Source organism: Dinoponera quadriceps, unplaced genomic scaffold (genome assembly GCF_001313825.1).
Source record: "Dinoponera quadriceps isolate SergipeBrazil2010 unplaced genomic scaffold, ASM131382v1 scaffold566, whole genome shotgun sequence".
NCBI lineage: Eukaryota > Metazoa > Arthropoda > Insecta > Hymenoptera > Formicidae > Dinoponera > Dinoponera quadriceps.
In genome coordinates this window covers 1,088,575-1,108,328 of record NW_014555972.1, presented here as the reverse complement: position 1 = coordinate 1,108,328, position 19,754 = coordinate 1,088,575, and the positions used below count along the sequence as shown (strand labels likewise).

The 19,754-nt window shown below is 46.4% G+C and overlaps 1 protein-coding gene across 19 annotated transcripts in view; it reads left to right on the top strand.

The window, feature by feature from the left end:
• Positions 1–19,754, top strand: part of LOC106746236 (basement membrane-specific heparan sulfate proteoglycan core protein) — a 224,661-nt gene that overhangs the window by 87,581 nt on the left and 117,326 nt on the right. The window contains exons 1-2 of one of the 19 annotated variants that reach the window (XM_014622588.1): positions 12,005–12,149; positions 15,248–15,418. The exons of 17 other annotated variants lie outside the window; for them this stretch is intronic. In XM_014622588.1, coding sequence (XP_014478074.1) covers positions 15,307–15,418 — 112 coding nt within the window. In that variant the 5' untranslated portion in view covers positions 12,005–12,149; positions 15,248–15,306. Of the gene's footprint in view, positions 1–12,004; positions 12,150–15,090; positions 15,419–19,754 lie in introns of those variants that run through there. One more of the 19 variants, XM_014622587.1, reaches the window with a different exon arrangement.

Below are 19,754 nucleotides of genomic sequence, written 5' to 3'. Positions count from 1 at the left end.
CGAGAAAGCCGAGAAATTTCTCGAATTATGGAGGTCATTCGAGACAAGAAAAGTTCAGATATACCGTTGGTCAATTCGCCTCGGTTATCGAGATGCGAAAAATTTAATTTTGGTTGGTACGAATTTCCGAACGACAAGCGGCCCCGCCTCGCTCTGGGCTCCTTTTTGTGGGTTGTTTCAAGTCACGTGTACAATAACGGTAAACCAGAGACCCGTCAGCAGTTAATTGATAGAATAATAGAGGCCACGGGTAGTATTCGCATTGAACTAACGTTGAGGCAAATTAATTGGCGGCGATCTATGGTACAACGAACAGCAGCTTCATGTTTTTGCAAGCAGAAGGCGGATATTTTGAACAAATGATTAGAAGAATAACATTTACCTGGTAAAAATTACACAAGTGTCTCGTATTATTTGCCTGTTACAATTTGAATCAAGTTGTCTGTACATCTCATAACTCAGCCGAATTGATATACCTATGTGTATCTGAACTTTTTCTTCGCTTAGAACAGCATTTAGAATACATTCTAGAAATTTGTCGGACCCCTCGCGTAATGTAACGCAAAACGAAAGCAAGGCATACCGAGAAAAAAAGGGGCTCAATCAATGAAATTCCGCTTAAACGAACAAGATCTGTTCAAGCATGACATTCAATCCACCGGACAAATTATACAGTTGTTGTAATGAGTTGTCAATCAATTCAACGATCGCGACTTGGTCAGCAACTGCATCGACGCGACGTATCGTTGCACCGATGCATAAATGTTTTTTGACCGTCGATCCAGCCGCTTTTTCCTCACTAATATAGCAATATCGAATGAAATGAGGTGAAACGAAACACAAAGTAGCAATATACACGCTAAACGAGTATGAAGTTTCGTGATAATGCAGCGCAGAGTTACACATTACAATTTATATCCGGCGAAGAGGAATGTACGCGCGATCGGGACAAGCGGACGAATGATGTGTTATTTATCGGTATAGGCGAAGAATCCCTCCAAGCGCGAAGACTGTGTGTGTGTGTGATTGAATTGTAGCTGAAAAAAGTACACATCAATGTATCAATCCGATATGAAACCGGCGGCGAAAGTCGGTCGGCCGGCATTTAGTTCGAATTTTCGCAGACGGCGTGCGCGCGAGTTTTATCAGAACAGCCGAATTCTCGATCCGCCGAATTTTTTATCCCCGCGCCGGCCGGTACTTTCGCCGTGTTTCGCGAAACGTGAACACGAGCTTTATCTCTCCTTCTCTCTCTCTTTCTCTCTTGCACGCGCGCCTAACGGGTATATCTAATCGTTGGCTTTTCATAACTCTGTCCTTATTACGAAATCGAATTATACCACGCGATACGCCAGCCCTTGCTGAATAATTTCATGTCGGAACGGAGGATACGTTGTGACGGGGGAAGTTTCGTTGGGACAATGGCCGCCTACGTAGATTTTCCTTCGTAAATATCCCGTTTCTGTTTATTGAATAAGCAATAACTGCCGAGTAGCCTATACGGCAAAGGATACCATTTCAACAAATCACTTTACCGTCGCAGAACGAGAAAGCGAAATGCCGTGAGGGTGTTGGCAGCTCAATGTCACCACGCGCGGTTTCGCGCTAATTTTCGATTCGAGTTTTTTTCAAGATACCTTTTAAAGCGAATCAGTGTGGTAATATTTCTGATTAAACCGGTAAAACATATTTCGCCGAGTGTCAGTGAGTACTCATCGATTTTTAACTCCTTCTACAGCCGCTCCTCACATCTCGATGACTTTACACAGTGCAAATAAGATTTCATCGCAAAATCTGTAGTATTCCACCGGCTACAATAAGAGAAATTATAATTATTAGGTATGTAAATTAATTCGGCGCTTTCGTTACCAGAAGTTATTAAAATTTATTAAAAAATTTTTAATTAAAAGTTTGATTTGAAATTTATTTAATTAAAAGTTATTAAGAATTTTTGCAATTTATTTATCAATGAGAGGTGTGCAATTTTAATTATTGAAATGATCTCCATTATCCATGACCTTACACCATTTATCGGGTGGCTGTCGAATTCCATCACGACGAAAACTTAGTGGTTTTCCAATTAATATGAAGTCATCGATAGATTTTTTAACATTCCCTTTGTTGTTTTAAAATATGTCAGTTAAATGGCGTTACAACGACCGAGACGAATGAAAATCGGAAAAACACGTGGTCCGGAGAATAAGCCGGATACGGTACGACTAGTCTATATTAAAAATGTCGTCTTTCATTATTTTCGCTACGTAAAAGTCAAGCGTTGTCGTGGAGCACAGACCTCGAAATTTTAAAATACCTCTGATAGCATTTTTTACAAGTCACTCGATTTACTGCGTCTTTTACCGAGAATAGAACGAATCATTTTTCTAGTTTCAGCTGTATTTTCCCAGTTGAAATGAAAAAAGAATGCAAAATATAGCCAAATGTATTTATTAATAGTTCTGCTCACTACTATTTAAAGAGATTATTTTGATCATTCCCCGATGCAACGTGTTTTGCAAATATAGACGGCAGCTCCATAAAATCACAGTTGAGCGGAGAGATGTTCAGAGAAAATTTGAAATACTTTATATATATATATATATATATATATATAAGAAATAGGTAAAACTAAAGGATTAATTTACGCGCCTAATATCTTCATTAATATATTTCACCTGATATTTTAATACCGAAATTACGGTATCCAGGTAAAAACTCGACTATAAAATATTTTCCTCAACTGTATCCTTCTTCTTAGCCACAAAAATAGTAATAATGTAGTACATATATGTAAGGTTATTATCACTGATGATGACACATGATTATAAATCCGAGTTTAAGAGAAACGCGTTTATCATTTTCCGAGCGCATTTCTGCAAGCGTCGCGAAGATTGCGCGGCACGCTCGAACGAACTCGTAAGGCTGGACATTCAGTAGCCGTTTTTCGAAGTTTCGCTCGCTGCGGGAGACGGCTATTTGTGAGCCGGAATAGCCGGTAGGTCGTATTTGAGCGAGCGAACGACTCGATTTAAACGGTAACATTTACGGAAACATATTTCCAGTTGCCGAACGTTCGCGAACATTCGCGGCTGCCGATCGTTTCTCTCTCTTTCTCTGTACGCAAAAACAGCCTTTCACATTTCGCTGCATTCCGTGACTGTTCCCGTGACACGTTCGAACAATTACGATAGGGGGGAGAAGGGGGGAGAGAAAAGTATGCCGTTTTACATCTCGCTATTTCTGCGTAACACGTAAGCCCTCTCGACGATGACTCTCGACGATGATTTAACTCGGCCGACTTCGTCATCTCGAGTGGCGCGCGCGAATTTTTGGTAAACGCATCAATTACGTCAGCTTGACTAACGCGCACATCGCGAGCCCGGAATAGAAATCCATACAGAACCGCTTGAAAATTGATAATCCGGCAAGACAAATACATATCGCTCAACTTACCGATTTTCATAGCGATCGCGTGCGAATGTCGCTCTCCAACATGACAAATGGATTGAAACGTGCGCGCGCGCGCACGCGGATGTTATCGTAAAATTTGGTACCTCTCATCGAACATTTATGGATGTTAAATATATCTCACCGGCGCAGCAGTATCTTTGACAGATCTCTGACAGTACATGACGACCGGACTTTCACGCTTTATAAAACACTCACGACCGAAATTGCGGGATAAAGTAAAGACCTGATTATAAAGTATTGATCTCATTGCGATATATATTAATACCGCACGACATATTAATCCCGCGCGGAAATTTCTCATGATTCTCCCAAGTAAGTGTTCCGAATGGAATTCCGGATAGAAATTATCCCAAAATAGATTATCCTACTGCGATACCGACTGCAACATGGCAAAATATTATTTGTACCGCGAAGAAAAGCAATCGTTCAATTTGTTTTTCTTCTTCTCCTTTTAAGAAATGGTTATCTCGAAGAATATTTCCTTGATGATAGTATTAAAATGTATACTCATCGCAAATATTAGAAAAACTCATTATTACTTACTCAAGAGAAGAAATTGTCCTCTTTTCAAGAATATTAGAAACTTTACCGAAGGAAAATTAAATTAAATTCAGTTAATTGGAATGAATAAACAGAAGTTTTAGTGTTTTAATTTACTATTATTGATTGAAGTGCGAAATTTACTAGGAATGGAAACATATTTTGTATAAATTTGATGTGTTCATGAATTTATGATATACCTGCGGATATATGGACTTATGAAATACTTGAAACAAACTTTTGACTCGGAGAACCAAATTTTGATCTTCACAATCAATATATTTGTTCACCCGTATCTAAACCAAATTTTGTTTAAGTCAACTAAATGGATTTTTCAGTGTGCAGCCTGTGTCGCGTTGCTGCTTGTAATCGAACTTCGTCCTTTTTACCAGCGAATATCTTTGTTTGCGCTCTAATTTTGACTCCTATTACTTCAAGTAATAATAGTAATTCAAATATTTTCAATAAAAGAGAAAATCCTTCATTAAATGCACAAACAACGAGAAGAACGGTAATCTCTATAATTTGTGCCTCTGAGAAAACATGTTTCGGAACGGAATTGTCATACACTGGAATTGTAGCTTTTCGTTATTTTGCGAATTTCCGCCAAAACAGTAAATCGTCTGGAAAGAGATTTTCGTATATTGAAAAACTCGCATTTTGGGCTTTACCATTAAGAAGTGGATCGTAATGGAACTGGCCGAGCTTACCATTAAACCCTATAACTTCCCACCTACACCATGAGTTCTTTCTCTCTGAACGAAATGAACATTGAGGATTATCGCCTATTGATATTTTATAATAAAATATTCAATTATAGCATTCTTTATTCGCACAGAATTTACATTTCTTTTAATAGCAAGTCCATAATAAATAGTTAAATTTTTAACCCACCACCCTTCTTTTTCGTCCAAATGATTAATGCACTCTTCTCTATACATACACCTCTTGTGTTATCCGAAAACATCTGACAGTGAACGCTGAACATGCTGGGTCAAGCTTTTTCTTCATTCTGCCGCTCGTTTTTTTTCGCCCGTAACGTTCAGGAAATCATCGGATATCGACGAAACGCTTCGGGGGAATGTATTTTCACGACTTTTCACTACTATAAGTATCAAGAATATGAGAAGTCGATTTTTTCCCGACATTTCAAACACCAGAATAGCCCGCTCGACAGCATTTTTATTCCCTTTCCCCGGATTTGCGAAAGATTATTGCGAGTTCGCCGGGACGATCGTGCGTCCCGTATCGTTGATGCGACGACGATTCGCCGCGGTGTCGTTCGAACGCGCGGAAAGCGGATTTCCTTTCATCAGTGTTGGCGGCGCTGGGACGGCTCGCTCTCGCTTTTTAGAATTCATTTTCGGCTTTAAGCTTCATTTCTCGCGCACGGGAATTAAGCGCGCCGAGGGGCGCGGCGAGAGCAGCGGGTGGTTAGAGGACAAACAGCAGATTGGTAGGCGTTACCGTGGCACCTCGTACACTTAAGGTCCACTCGTAACAAACGAACAGCACCAACGACAAACAGCCGGTGTATATACCGTACGTTCCGAGTACAGTACGGTGCAACAATATTTCCCGCGCAAGGTTAATCCGCCGAATGACCCCGCCGTATTCCGGCTCGAATCTCCGCGGCTCCCTCGCGAAGTTATCGCAAGTCGCGACTTTTTCCTCCTTAAAATAGTAGACGAACGTTATTGGATGTAACAGATGAAACATACACACACGAGAGAGAGAGAGACTCGCAAGTCGTTCCCTCCGCTTATACTTTTTAAGGCGAATCGTAACTTTGCTTATGTTTTATATATCTCATTTAACTGGGTTGAAAACCGCGGTCACGCGAGAAACGATCGGTCAGAGAGATGAAAAAGGGAAAAAGATATTTCTGCCCCTTACCTAAAATAACGCAGACGTCACCGACCCACCCTTTCGCCACCCCTTCCTCCCAGTGACCGAGTGGTCCGAATCTCAAACTGAAACATGTGATCTTTGCAATTCGAATCGGGTAATGAAACTTTTTATTTATGCTTTTATTATCGAGAGAGAAAGAGAGAGAGAGAGAAAGGTCGTTGGGGGGGAGGGGGGGGGGCGCTACAAAATGAACCGAGGGCCGCCCTCGGGAACGCGACGACACGTTACACGCGCGATTTCGCACGTCTTTTGCATTCACGCGCATCGATTTCCGTTAATCCGCGCTATGAATAAAAGATACGAGTCGCGCGCGCGCGGGGGTCCGCTTAATCGCAATTTAAGTGCGTTAAGGGGTGTGACATTCTTTCTTTCCTCCCTACGAAATTCGCGGGACGGCGTCGGCGGGACGCAAAGCCGAGACCTACTCTTGGACGGCATTATCCCGACGATGCAACGCGGCGCGGTGTACGTGTCGCGCGCGAGAACACGGACGCGAACACAGGCGCGGTTATTTCGCGGCGTTCGCGTGCACGCGCCGTTGCCGGTGCAATTCAGATCCCCTTTTTTGTAATTTACGACAATACGTACGCGGTCGGAAGAATTACGACGCGAGAGCGGCGGGCGGCGTCTGCGCTCTGGATTTGTTTAATCGTCCCTGAGTAGAGCGAAAATTCTGCCCCGACCCTCGAGCCCCGCACAGAAAGAGAGAGAGAGAGAGAGAGGGAGTAAGCGGGGGAGGGAGGGAGAGAGCGAGCCCGCTCGCGCCAGAAAGTAATTTTCGCCCGTGGGTGCGGATGCAGGACGCGGTGGCGGCGACGCCGCGCGTCGCCGAACAGGTCGAACTCCCACGCCGAATTATGGTGTAACGAGGAATTTATTTGACTTCGAAGGAGGCGGCGGCGGTCGTAAAAAAAATGTTCACGTGACAAATAGCTGCTCCTTTTGAACCGGTGCGAGGTCGTCTCCGACGTCGAGGAGAAGTCGGCTCTCTTCTGTCTTGATCGGCGAGCGGAAGGTGGTAGTATTTTTTTGTACCGTGAGAATGATTATGCTGGTATTATTAATCCTGACGGTAACACGTATAGGCCTACGAGGGCTGTGTTTCCCCTCGCTTCCTCCCTCTTCTACGTTTCGTGCACACATTTCTTGTGTCGCTATCACTTTTGTTTTTTCCTTTATTACTCGGGAAAAGAGTTGGATTCGTATGATCGCTGCTGTCATCAGCCTGATCCAATGAGACAACTGGTATTCCTGCCGGCAACCAGCCAACAAGGACAATAAATATTTAAGATTTAATTAATGTAAATTTGATATGGAGAGCCTCGAATAGGAGAGAGAGTGGCGAAGGATTAAGATGACGGATTCATAAAGGCAACCGTATAAGCAGACACGCAGGAACGAAGACTATCGGAAATATAGATCGGTATATGTGTTGATATAATTTTGAGTCGAAAACAGGCTGCTGACTTCTATACCCACTAATAGAACGCGAATGAGGCACTTACGTCATTAGGGAGCTGCGAAATCAATCTAAGTCATTACCCATTCGCGTCTCCCGTACAGAAACGTGTGCGTTCTCACGTTTCTTGGTCGGGATCTATTTGTAATCCCCGTTATCTTCGTGTCTCCAATAATATATTTACGCCATGAATTATCTCTCGTCTTTCTTTCCTGGCTTCCGTTCGATTTCTGTTATCGAGAAATGGAAGAGGCAAAGCGGCGTCGGCCTCGAGAATAACGGCGGCTGCGTGGAGGAAGAGAGAAGTGGCTGCAAATCAAGCGCGACTATTTCAGAGCACTTTACAGCTTTTTCGTGCACAAGGCGCGCGACACACGCTCGTCCGAATTAGTTTATCGCATTAAAAGACAAAGCTGTCCGTCCGACTGATGATGAGACGCCGACGATGGTCGATCAGCGGCCTCGGAAAAAGCCCCGTTCGAACGGGAATGTGGGTCGCGTCGATTTTCGCACCCGCATCCTCCCTTACAATTTTTAATGCCAAATGGTTCACCCGCCGGCTGTCCCCGCCGCGCGGGGAAACAGATGGACAAATCGGGGGACACGTCGTCGGTCAATCGTTTATCTCGCGCCGAAGGAGACAGTCCGAGTCGGCGGAGGATTCGAGAGCGCCGCTCGTCATTGCCGGCACCCTTCCGGCCCTCCCGGCACGTCACTCGAGATTCTAACTGTTATGCTAACGCGACTATGATAATCCGTGGAGAAATCGTCATCCGACCGGGATCACAGGGGCGAGGGGGGTCGGTTACATCCAGCCAAAGCTAAAGAACAGAAACATAGGGCACTCTCTCTCTCTCTCTCTCTCTCAGCCGGGCGGACAGGCAGGCCAACCACGCTACGGCGGGCCAAAGTTGAAAAAGTCCATTAGTATGAAAATGCGATATAAGATGGGTTTGAATAAACATGCGCCGTCCCTTTCTTCCGCGACTACGTGTCTACATCGTACGCCGCGAGGACGACGTGTATTTCACCCTCCTTCCCCCTTCCTTCCCTCGTCCTACTATAGTCTCGTCTTCGCCGTTCTTCCTGCGTCTTTTCCTCTTTTGGCGTCTCCTTCCTTTTTCGTCATCGTCCATCGCGACACGCCCGTCCGAGCGCGCGCGCAAAGAAAGAGAGAGAGAGAGAGAGAGGGAGAAACCGTGATTCTAAAGTTATTTTATTTAAAGTTTTATAATCCGCAGCTCTCGCGCGGCCACCTCTGAACGTGTCGGTCGGAGCTGCCGCGCTCGCGCGCGCCGCACTTCGCCGATACGTCCGTGCACACCGACCGCCGTCTCCATGGGGCCGGCGGAGAAATTCGATCGTTAACACGTTGAACAGCGAGATGGGCGACGTGATCGATAGCGGCGCGTTTAAAAAATTTACGTAGGAACGCGACGAACGCAGCGGCCAGAAGCGGGAGGGCGGAAAGTAGTAGGATTTTCCGTTCGCGGCCGCGCGACCGCGCTCGCCTCGTCCGAGCGTGCGCTGAAACGCGCTTCACCGGCGTTATCGGGAACGAATGCGCTACTCTCGACGACGATCGTCTTTGATTTTTCTCACGACTCTCGGGAGAGCCGGGAATCCACCGATTTCGAATGTGTTTATGCCCTGCGGCGTAACACGCGTGCCGAGGTAAGCCGTTCCCCTCGAAGCATTCCGGCGCGGTCCGCAGCTACGCGCGCGCAAAAAAAATTTAGGTTAATTCAAATCTCATATTCTCATATATACAAGCGAGAATATGTAATCTCATGTAGAAGTTTTATATGTTTGTCCGGTACCAGAGACCGGTGAGATATCAATTCAGTACTGAGTTACGGATTTCTCGTTACGATATTAATGCGTTAAATAAGAAAGCGGGAAACGCTCAAGGTCGCGTATCACACCTGACGCGGAAAATTCACGAGCGAAAAGTCACAATTCCCCCGAGCGAAATTTCGTCACAAGTTACAGACCGATTCAAAGAACGGATTTAGGAGGCGCCTGAGGAAATAAACGATCGGTGGGATAGCGTGTGCGAACGATCAAAGTAAGAATCGGAATATAAACGATCCGAAAGATCAGAATTACGTTCCTGTTCTTATCCGCAGAAAAATCCTCAAGACTCTGTCGTCATCATTATGTGCGATGCGTGGAGTTAAAAGCGGGAATCCCCCGGGCTGAATTCTCTCGCGCATTACAGATCGTCGTGAGATCGAGCCTCGTGTGGAAATGAGCGATTCGAAAAGCAGGAAAATGCGTGTGACGATCGAAAGCGAACTCCGAGAGAGAAGAAGTCGGAGCGCGTTGAGAGAGTCCCGCGAGCGTGCCTCGCGGACGGCTCGCCGGCGACTCCGGGCGCGGAGCACGTTCGAGGAGGCTCGTCGAGCGGCGCCGAGCGCGCGCCGGAAACTGCCGAGAGGTCGAAGCGCGCCAAAGGGTCGGCATGAGGCCGCGGCGGCCGCCCGCGTGATTGCCATTACGCCACGGAGCCGCGGTACCTGCAAGACCTCCCACGCTTCTCTCGGCCGACAGTTACTCGCTCGGGACACGACGAGCCGGTCGTTCGCTCGTTCGCTCCTTCCTAGTCCGTGCTCGCGTATCGGTATTTGCGAGGCGACGACGAGAGAGAGAGGGTGAGAGAGAATATCGCCAGCGCGGAGGGCGCGGAGAGACGAGTAGAAGACAAGTTCGACGGCATTCGGAGAGAAAGAGAGAGAGAGAGAGAGCTGTTCGTTTCGACGTTTTCGCTGGTAGTACGAATTCGAATTGCCGGAGGAGACGCGCGCGGCTAACTTCACGCACCACGAGCGAAACTCCGCCGGGGGATCCCCGCCACTTTCGCGCGGCGTTCGAACTTTTGGCCTCTCCAGTCGGTGTGGTGTGCGCGCTTCCTGCCTTAAATCGCGCGACTGCCGAGTTGTTCGTCGTTGAGTTTTTTCCAAAGTTGTCGCACGACAAGAGCGGGGGTCTTAGGTGGACTTAGGCGGAGCGTCGCTGCTTCTCGGAGCGACCTCGGACCGGACCCTGAAGGTGTGAGTCGCGATGAAGCCGTTCTCGTCCGTCAACAATCTCGCCGCTACATTCACGCGGATTGCCGGGGGAGAATCTTGTCACGTAGAATTGCGAACGAATTGTCTCATCGTGTCCTGCAATTCTTCGCTTGCGGTTCGGTGTACAAGCAGTGTCTGCGGAAAAAGAGAGAGAGAGAGAGAGAGAGGACGATCGGTCCAGGTGTCGTTGATGCATGACGCGAGCAAGCTTCAAAGCTCCGTTCCTCGAGCGGCGCTTTCTTCAGCTCAAATCGGATACTTTATTTTACTTGGCTCGCTCGCCGGCTCTCGATCTTCGATACGCGCTACTTCTTATCGGGCTTCTATTCGTAAACGCGGTATCGCCTTACAACATTCATCCGGCTTAACCTACGCGCCCTGAGATGTACGTACGTACGTACTCCGTCGCCATTCCCGGCGTCGTGAAATTTCTCCTACTTACGCCGGTACTTTGCGCGCGCGGTGCGATGGCGGAATGAAAATTGCAAATTTAAGGCGGACCTCGCGACCATCGAAGCGTGAGGAATTTTGAGGAAAAGTGTCTGTGAAACAGTTCCTTCTTCATTCAACGCCGTTGCCCTCTTTCTTTTTTTTTTTTTTCAACGAACGGAGCGGAAAGAAAATTACGCACCGAGCGACGGCTTTATGACTTGCACTTCGCTACGTCCACCTTCTCGTTGGTTCAACCGACATATCTTCCCCGTGCGATTGAGATTCTTATTTACAGTCACATTTGTCAAGACGAGGTTTACATAAATCTAATTTTAATCTTTCATCGTAGCTCCTTCAACCCCAGCCTCTCCCCCTCTTCCCCTCTCGCTCCCCCTCTCTCTCTCTCTCTCTTTTTTTATTTCATTTCCCGACAGTAATTCGAGATTTTTCCGAAGCGACGTCCCGAACTTTCTCAGCGTGTTGAAGCACGCTCCCAGATTTACGACGCTTGTTCTTGTATCACATCGTCCGCGCATATATTTAAATCTTCGCCCCGATGCGCGCCTCGCAAGGGGCGGCAAAGCTCGGAAAGCGCGGCCGCAAAGCCGTCGCCTAATCCCCCGTCCCAGAACGATCGGCATCCGTGAAGCGGAAGCCGACGGTTATACATATATATTTAGCCGTTTCCCCGTTCTTCGCCACTTCTTCCATCCGATCACCATCACGAGAAAGAAAAAAGCCGGCCGCCGCGATTCTTCCGAGAAGACAACTCGCGACACTCGCTGACGCCGAGTCGCTCTCATCGCATCTCCACCTGCCTCGAGCGCGCTAAAGCTCCAAAAGCTAATTCCGAAGCTTCCGAAGCGTCCGTCCGAAGGGCGACTTCCCTCGCGATTCCTCCTCTCGTGTTCCTCCGTTCACGGAGGAGGAGAGTCTGTCACCGGGGCGATGAATCGGCGCCGCGGTAGGGGGAGCTCTGGCTCTACACGAGAGAGAGAGAGAGAGAGGAAAAAATCCAAAGTAGCTTAATGCCTCCCACGCTTCTCTCGTTGACAACGGCGGTGGGGTGTGCTCTATGCTCGGATGGCTCTTCCTTCGGTCTGTGACGGCGAACGGCGGCGTGCCAGTCCGTCAGGTTCGGTCAGTGCGACTCCTTCGGTGCTCCACCGGGTGATCTCTCGGAGGATCGAGTGCTCGACCGGTGATTCCGTCGTCTTCGTCGCTGCCTCGAAGGGGGAGTTCTTCTTCTTCTTCTTACAGTTCCGTAGGTGAGGAAGGGTCCGTCTCTCTCCCTCTCTCTTTCTCTCTCGTTCTCCACAACGGCCGGCCACGGAGAGTAACGTTTTTAATTAGCGACGGATCCGTCCGACAATATTTCTCTAACTGGCCGGGGACCATTCGGGGGGAGGAGGGAGGGGTGAACCGCGCCGCAAATTTCGAACGTCGCGCCCGAAGGAGTTTCGTGATCACCGTTACACGTTTCCTCACCCCTGCTGCCCCTCCCCCATCCCCTGCGGTGGACGTGGGCTTGTTTTGCTCGAGGTGTAGCGCGCGTCTCACGAGAGGGCCCGGAAAGCACCTTCGCCGAACGATCGCGCGCGATTCGTGCATGATGCAGCTTTTACGCTCAGGCGATCCTCGGGGTGAAATTAAATCGCTGATAAACGATCTTCGCTTCCTCCCTTGTTTTTTTCTCTCCCTTTTTTACCTCGCTCGCCCGCTCGTTCCTTCGTTCTTCTCCACCTCCCTCCCACTCTTTCTCTCTCTCTCTCTCTCTTTCTTTCCTTCTCGACCCGGCCGCCGCCGCGTCCGGTGAGAAGCGCATTTATGTAATTTCCCTACACACTGCATAATTTTCCTTTACGATCGGAACGGATAAATCCGCGAGCCGCCGGCAGGCTTGACGCACGTCGTAAAGTGCGGTTACGAGCACGCGCGCGGCCTCGGCGCCACCGCCCCGGCCGTTTCTAATTCGCCGGGACCTTCTTTACATCCGAAATTAAATCGCTGAGTAACGCGGGAGCACGGAAAAAATTTCATTTGCAGCCCAGAGAGAGAGAGAGAGAGAGAGAGCGACTTGAGGCCGCTCGTCCGAGAAAATCCGTCGAGGAGGAGGCACGCAACGACGGTCTTCTCGAGTGCGTTTTTTACGCGCGCGTTGTTAGCCCAGGAATTCGTCCCCTTTCTTTCGAGAACACCGTCCAATGTGCGAGATCCGCTTTGCTCCGGATTGTTTTTCGCGCGGATTTCACACGGATTTACTCGATCAAATAATTGAGACGCGTATTGTAATAGTCGTCATTCGAAACATGTCGCGCGTCGACAGCGAAATGAAAAACTTTTACTCGTACGTCACTCAGGCGTGTTGATAATCGTCGCTTGAAACACGTCTCACACGAGATGCTCGGATCTGAGTTTACGGTTAGATCTGAATCTGAGACTCAAGCATTAATAGTTGTTGAATAGTTGTTAATTTAAAAAGTACTCATTACTTGAAACTTGCCTCAGGTGAGACACTCGAATTTCGCGCTTAAAGTTAAATGCGAGTTCTTCAGTTGAATGACGATCGCAGGTGTGACGTCACACGTGTCGTGAGATTCAAGAGAAAAACTCGAGTCTATCTTTAAATTCCAATTCTGAGTACGAGACAAGTTTCAAGTAACGACTGTTAGTACAGGCCAGGAACGGTAGATTCGAATCCGAACGTCTCAATTGAAACTTGTCCCACGCAAAATGTGCAGGTCTGAGTTTAGAAATCGGAGTTTTCCGGTTGAATTTTACGCCGCTACACGTGACGTTACGCCTGTAATCGCGATTCGACCGAAAGGATCTGATCTAACTCTAGATTCAAGTCCGAGTGTCCCGATTGAAACTCGTCTCGAGCGAGATATTCGCGCCTAAATTTCGACTCGGGTTGTCTCAGTTGAGTTTCACGATACACGTGACGGCGATTTGTAATCGCGATTCAACTGGAAAATTCTGATCCAACTCGAAATTCAAATCTGTACTTGTCCCATCTCGAGACAAGTTTCTAATGACGACCGTTAATACGCTCCTATTAATCTCAATTATCTGACGGGGTAATCCGTGCGAAATGCGCGAGAAACAATCGGTAAGCACGTGATCATCGCAACAACGTCCGCGATAAAAATCGTTAGAATCGTTTACTGTGCCTGCACCTTCGTACAAGTGCGACCGGTGCGGTGAATAAAGGAGGCCGCGCGGGAGAGACCCCTTTTGGCTTTCGGTCGCGGTTAATCGCGGCTGCCGCGGAGGATCGGTTAAATAGCACGCGGGATGTTAACGATGCGTATCGGAAAATTGGGGGAAAACGGAAGAGGGTCACGCACAATGGCCGCGCGACAGCGCGCGGCACAATGCAGCGGCGAGCTGAAATTGAAGACCGCGGGGCGTCAAACTCGACACGGCGGGCGATTCAGAAAATAATTAAAAATAATTGAAAAGCGCAACGTGTCGCGACGCCGCCGCCATTGTGCGGCGCAATTTCCTTGGCTTTGCCCGCGACGCGCAAACCGGCTTATAATACGCGCGCCAAGTAAACACCGTCGAATCGCCGGTGGTGAAAGAGAGGCGTTTTTTCGACGTTTCGGGCGCCTCGACGACGAGTCCTCGAGGTCCTTGCCGAGCCTCACGGATCGTGCTCGGGTCGACGACGATAAATCAAACGGGCCGCAGTTAATGAATCGGAAGTTCGCCCCGCTAGGAAGGAGAAAATAAATAGAAGGGGAGGAGGGGGAAGAAAGAAAAGAAGAAACAAGCGCACGGGTTCCCCTCGCGCGAAAAATCGTGACACCGGGGGAAGGCGGGAGGGGGGTAAAAACTTGCGGCAACTTTCCGCGATCTATCTTCGTCGCGTGCCTCGCGACATTCCGCTGTGGGTGAATACGTGCGCGCGCGCGCGTTCGCCGGCGGTCCCTGTCGTCGTTCCTCCCCTCCCTCCCTCTCCCTCCTCCGTGTGCCGCGAGTACGTAATATACGTACATTCGGCGAACCCGCGGTTTCCCTCTGTTCCCCGTCTCCGTCCGGCTCTCGAAGGTGCTTTCCGATCGGTGCACACGTCGTGCGCGCGCGCGCGCGATTTGGTACCCTCTCGCGCGATATATCCGTCTCTCTCTCTCTCTCTCTCTCTCCCTCTCTCAGTTCCTACGACACAGAAGCGGCACGATCTAAGTCGATATAAGTCTATAGGTCTCGGCTAGCGTCCAACCCTGCACGTCGGGGAAGAGGATAGAAAAAAGGAAAAGAAAGTTCGAGAGAAAGAGAGAGAGAGAGAGAGTGAGGGAGGGAGAGAGGGAGAAAGAGAGAGCGCAACCGAAATTCACTCGCCGTTTGCTCCGGGAGGAAGCGCGCGCGAGGTCGCGTGCGCGGCAAATGAATCGCTCGTAAAATCGATCGAGAGGTGAAATGGGACTACCAGCGAGGAAACTCCTGCCGATCCTCGTGCTCCTGCTGGCCCTGGTGCGATCGAGCCTCGCGCAGAGGCACCGTGCGCCGCCGAATCGATCACGCAACCGAGGTAAATACGATCTATTTCAGCCGTACTTCTCTCCCTCCTGTGTATGTATTCTAAGCTTCGGCGCGCTAAGCTCGGCAACGACGGTCCGCGCGACGTTCGGGTGGGGCGCGTCTTTCGCACTTAGGAAGATATTTTTCCGCAACTGTGTTTCCACTTGTAACGGTATTTGCAACTGTATCCTCGCGTAAATGAAAAAATTCTTATCGGGAGAACTGTTTTTCTAGTAAATGTTGCTATAATGCCAGAGCACTGAGAGAAAAATGTATGATATTTGGAATTTTGGAATGGCATAATTAAAGAATTATAGCCAAAAGTATTAGAAATATAATGTATATATTATAATACCATTTATATATATAGATTATAATTACGATATAAGCATAGTGTGGCCAACCAATGTAAATTTTTTACCATGAATTATATATAGAATGAGATTATAAATATAATTATAATTACGGTAATAATTATTTATAATAAAGTAGCAAATATAGAATGGTAACAGAAGTTAACCATTGTAACAGAGTCAACGTAATCGTAATATAAATAATGACAAATAATATTATATGCAACAACGTTCTTGCCATGTATTTTACTATACACGTGGTAACGATAATAAATGAAATAATGAAAGAAACAAACATTTCGATAGAAACGTGTGTGACTTACGAATATTTATATTTGATTATATCTGATTATTGAAAATTATCAGTTGCAANATATATATATATATATATATATATATATATAAGACATCTATCAATTGAAGAATCGGTATAATGCGCGAGGCAGACAATTTACGATTCAAAAGTGTCAGGTTCGAATCTCATTAGAGAAGTTTTTTCAAATACGATGTAATATTAGATAGCTAATAAATGAGATTTCAGGCAAAATGGTCGCTCGCTAACACGTTAAGGGCAACACAATTAAAAAGAAATAACAAATTTTATATTCCGAAATATAAATACGTATTCAACATAGCACAAAAGCTAACGTTAACACTGTTGCAACGTTGCAGCGATGTTATTGCAAGCTTCTGCGCTATATAAGATGGTTCCTATGTTATAATCATATTTTATTGTACGTTTTACTCCCATCTTATGATGACCATAAAATATAGCTGCACGAATGAATGCCAGTTATTACGAATATAAATCCGAATTCATTTTGTCATATTTTGCATACTCAAAAGAACTACAAACGTATAATTGAGACTGTGCCAAAATTGAGACTACGGTTGAGAATAAAAAATATAGCGACACGTAGTTATTCCAATTATTTTTTTCTCTCAGTGTGACAATAACCTAACGTGCATATTTCCACTACTATTTTTTGGGGTTAAAACCAGAAGAAGATATATAGTCGAATTGCCGAAGGTGACTACAATTTTAAATGAGATTTCTCTCGATGCGGAATCGCTTGTTTTCCTCTTTTTCTTTCCCCGGTAGGGAGAAACGAGCGAACTACGGGCACGCGCCCCCGCACGTTGCTCGATACACGTCGTTTCGCCGGTAATAATAATATCGTTGGTGTAACTGCTGTAACTAATCGCGAGTGTCTTTACGCTATGGGCATTGCAATATGCTGCCATTGGCCGGGTTTAACGCGTTAAGCGTTAGATGTTAACCCTGTGGGGCTTAAAACATTCGTGAACGTGTGTGTGTATACGCCTCACATAATCCCTTAAGTTACTTTCCCGTGAGTTCCGACTTCACTTTCCCGTTTGTAATAATGCCTAATAACTTCTGCGTACACGCACGATAATACTCACGATCGTACGATTGATCAACGGTACCTTTTTACATTATTAACGTGTAAAGAGAGAAAGAGAGAAAGAAGGAGGGAAAGAGAGGATAATTCCTACTTTGCGATAAAAAGCCAATCTAAATGACGAGAAAATTGCCTATTTTGCTCGTACGAGTCCGCGTGAGTAAGAACTTATTATTCAAGTTCGCGACAAGTGAATAGCGTTGTTTTATCAACGTTTGCGATAACAATTTTTCCGGGCATTTTCAACTCTCATTTTTTTCTCTTTCTCTTTCTCTCTTTCTCTCTCCATCTGCTCTGTTCGCCTTTGCAGCGCCGGCTTTATTTTCCTTTCTCGCTCCGACTCTCGCTTTCTTTCTTTCTTTCTTTCTTTCTTTCTTTCTTTCTTTCTTTCTTCATACCCCTCCCCCGCCACCTCGCGCCGTAGTGTCAGGCGTTTAATTGCATGATGTCGGGCACACGATGTATTTTCAGGATAAATCTCGCGATGTTTCGTTCGCGCTAGAAAACGCGGGACTACATCGTAGCGAGCGAGGGTGGAAAGAGGAGAGAAAAAGGAGAAAGAGGCGGATGGAGTAGAGGAGAAGGAGGAAGGAGGAATAATACAAGAAGGGGGGAGGGAGGCGACCTTTCGCGCGCACAGCTGGCAATACGGTAGCGCTTGAATATCATTTTTTAAATGAAACAATCGCCGGGTCGTCTTTCCCCATAAACCTTGGCATCTTGCCTGCTTCTCGTGCACGTGTGCAATTGCAGCAGTTCGCGCAGCGTAATACGTATCAGGCGAATATCCGAGGCGCGCGAACGCCCGAGGACTCAATCGCGGCCGGGTGTCTCCCTTCTTTTTTATGGGTGACGCTCGATTTTTCACGGCCGCCGCAAACTTGTGATCTGTAAAAAAAATTGAGACAGGTACGAGACTCTTTCCCTCCCTCTCCAGAAAATTGCGACGAAATATTAAGATAATATAATATTCAAAACGTTTTTGAACATGTGAGAAACATGAACATAAGGTATTTGCAAGAATTAATTTAGAACAGCGCGAATATATAAGGCGTCGTCGGCTCTTCGAAAAATCACGCGAAACATATTTTTAAAAATATATTCACGATACATGCATACATTTCTTAAAAATTACACATTTACATTCGCATATCTATCACACTCGGCGAAACGAGCTGCGAATCCAAGCATCGATCAAGACTCTAATAAGGCGTTAACTCCATCTGCCCCCTCTCCCCCTTCTTCCCTTCAAGGTATTTTAATTTCACGAGGATTGAGAGACGCGCGCGTTGCTCGGCGATAAAAAAAATATAAATAAAGGAACGGAAAGTATTCACGTTGTAAACAATGAAGTGAGTGACGATAAACGAGCACGTGCGCGCACGCACACATACATATACACACACGCATACGTGCAACATGTATGCGCGTGTATGCACGCGGCCGTTATAAACGCACGCAATATAAAAGCTGCCGGCAGCTACCCCCTACCGCTCTTTGTGTTCTTTTTCCTTCCAATTTCCAACCTACTTTCTCCCCGCGCCGGCCACGCTCGGAAAACTCGTAGTTGCACCGCATTACACCGGTGGTGGTCTGTTTATGTCGCGAAATATAATATTCAGTCCATGCACAGTGAGAGAGAAAGAGAGAGAGAGAGAGACATTAAACGCAGAGGAGATAGAGCTACTTAACACATTGCGGACCGCTAAGAAATCTGTAAGACATACGCCTGAGACCGCACGTTTTTGGGCAAACTTGCACGTTACTAAAATCGTCATAACATTTTTATTGATGAAGCAATGTTTGTCAAACTTTCAGAAATTGTAAAATAGGACGCACTTTAGGTATTATTGAAAAAAAATTATGTTTTTTAATAATTATCATAACTTTTTTTACTTGAAAATAAATCTTTACGAATTTTTTAAAAATTGTAAAATAGGGTGCATTTCAGGTATTATTAAAAAAATTGTTTTTTAATAATTATCATAACATTTTTATTTAAAAATCAATTTTAAACCAAAGTTCCTAGTACTTTTTTGACACATTGTTGACCAGCAATTTTACTTAGAATTTATTTAAATTTTTTTTAATTTCTAAGGGAACACAACTTGGGTTTTATTAGCGAAAGACACAGCTTGTGGTATGCTAAACAACAATTACATTGTATGATCTCCGAGAACGTACCGACCCAACTCGTGATCGATGCGAAACAAAAGCGCATCGATCACGAGTTTACTCGTGGCCGGTCAGCAACGTTTGAGCAGGAAGACACGAGTTAACTCGTGACCGGTCAACAATGTGTTAAAGTGTCAAGATTTATATAATGTTTTACGTTAAACGTTGCTCCACTATTATCGACCCACTGACTAACTCGCGGACACTATCGGACAAAGAGAAGAGACAACTCTTCTTCCCTCTGTTTTCCCCTTTTTTTTTTTTTAATGGAAAATCACTCGCACGCGCAATCGGGTGAATTTAATTAGTATCAATTGTCGCTTGAACGAAATAACAGCAATTTTTCTTTAGCGAGTTACCACCAGCGATACCGGTGTGTCGCGAACAGTCCGCA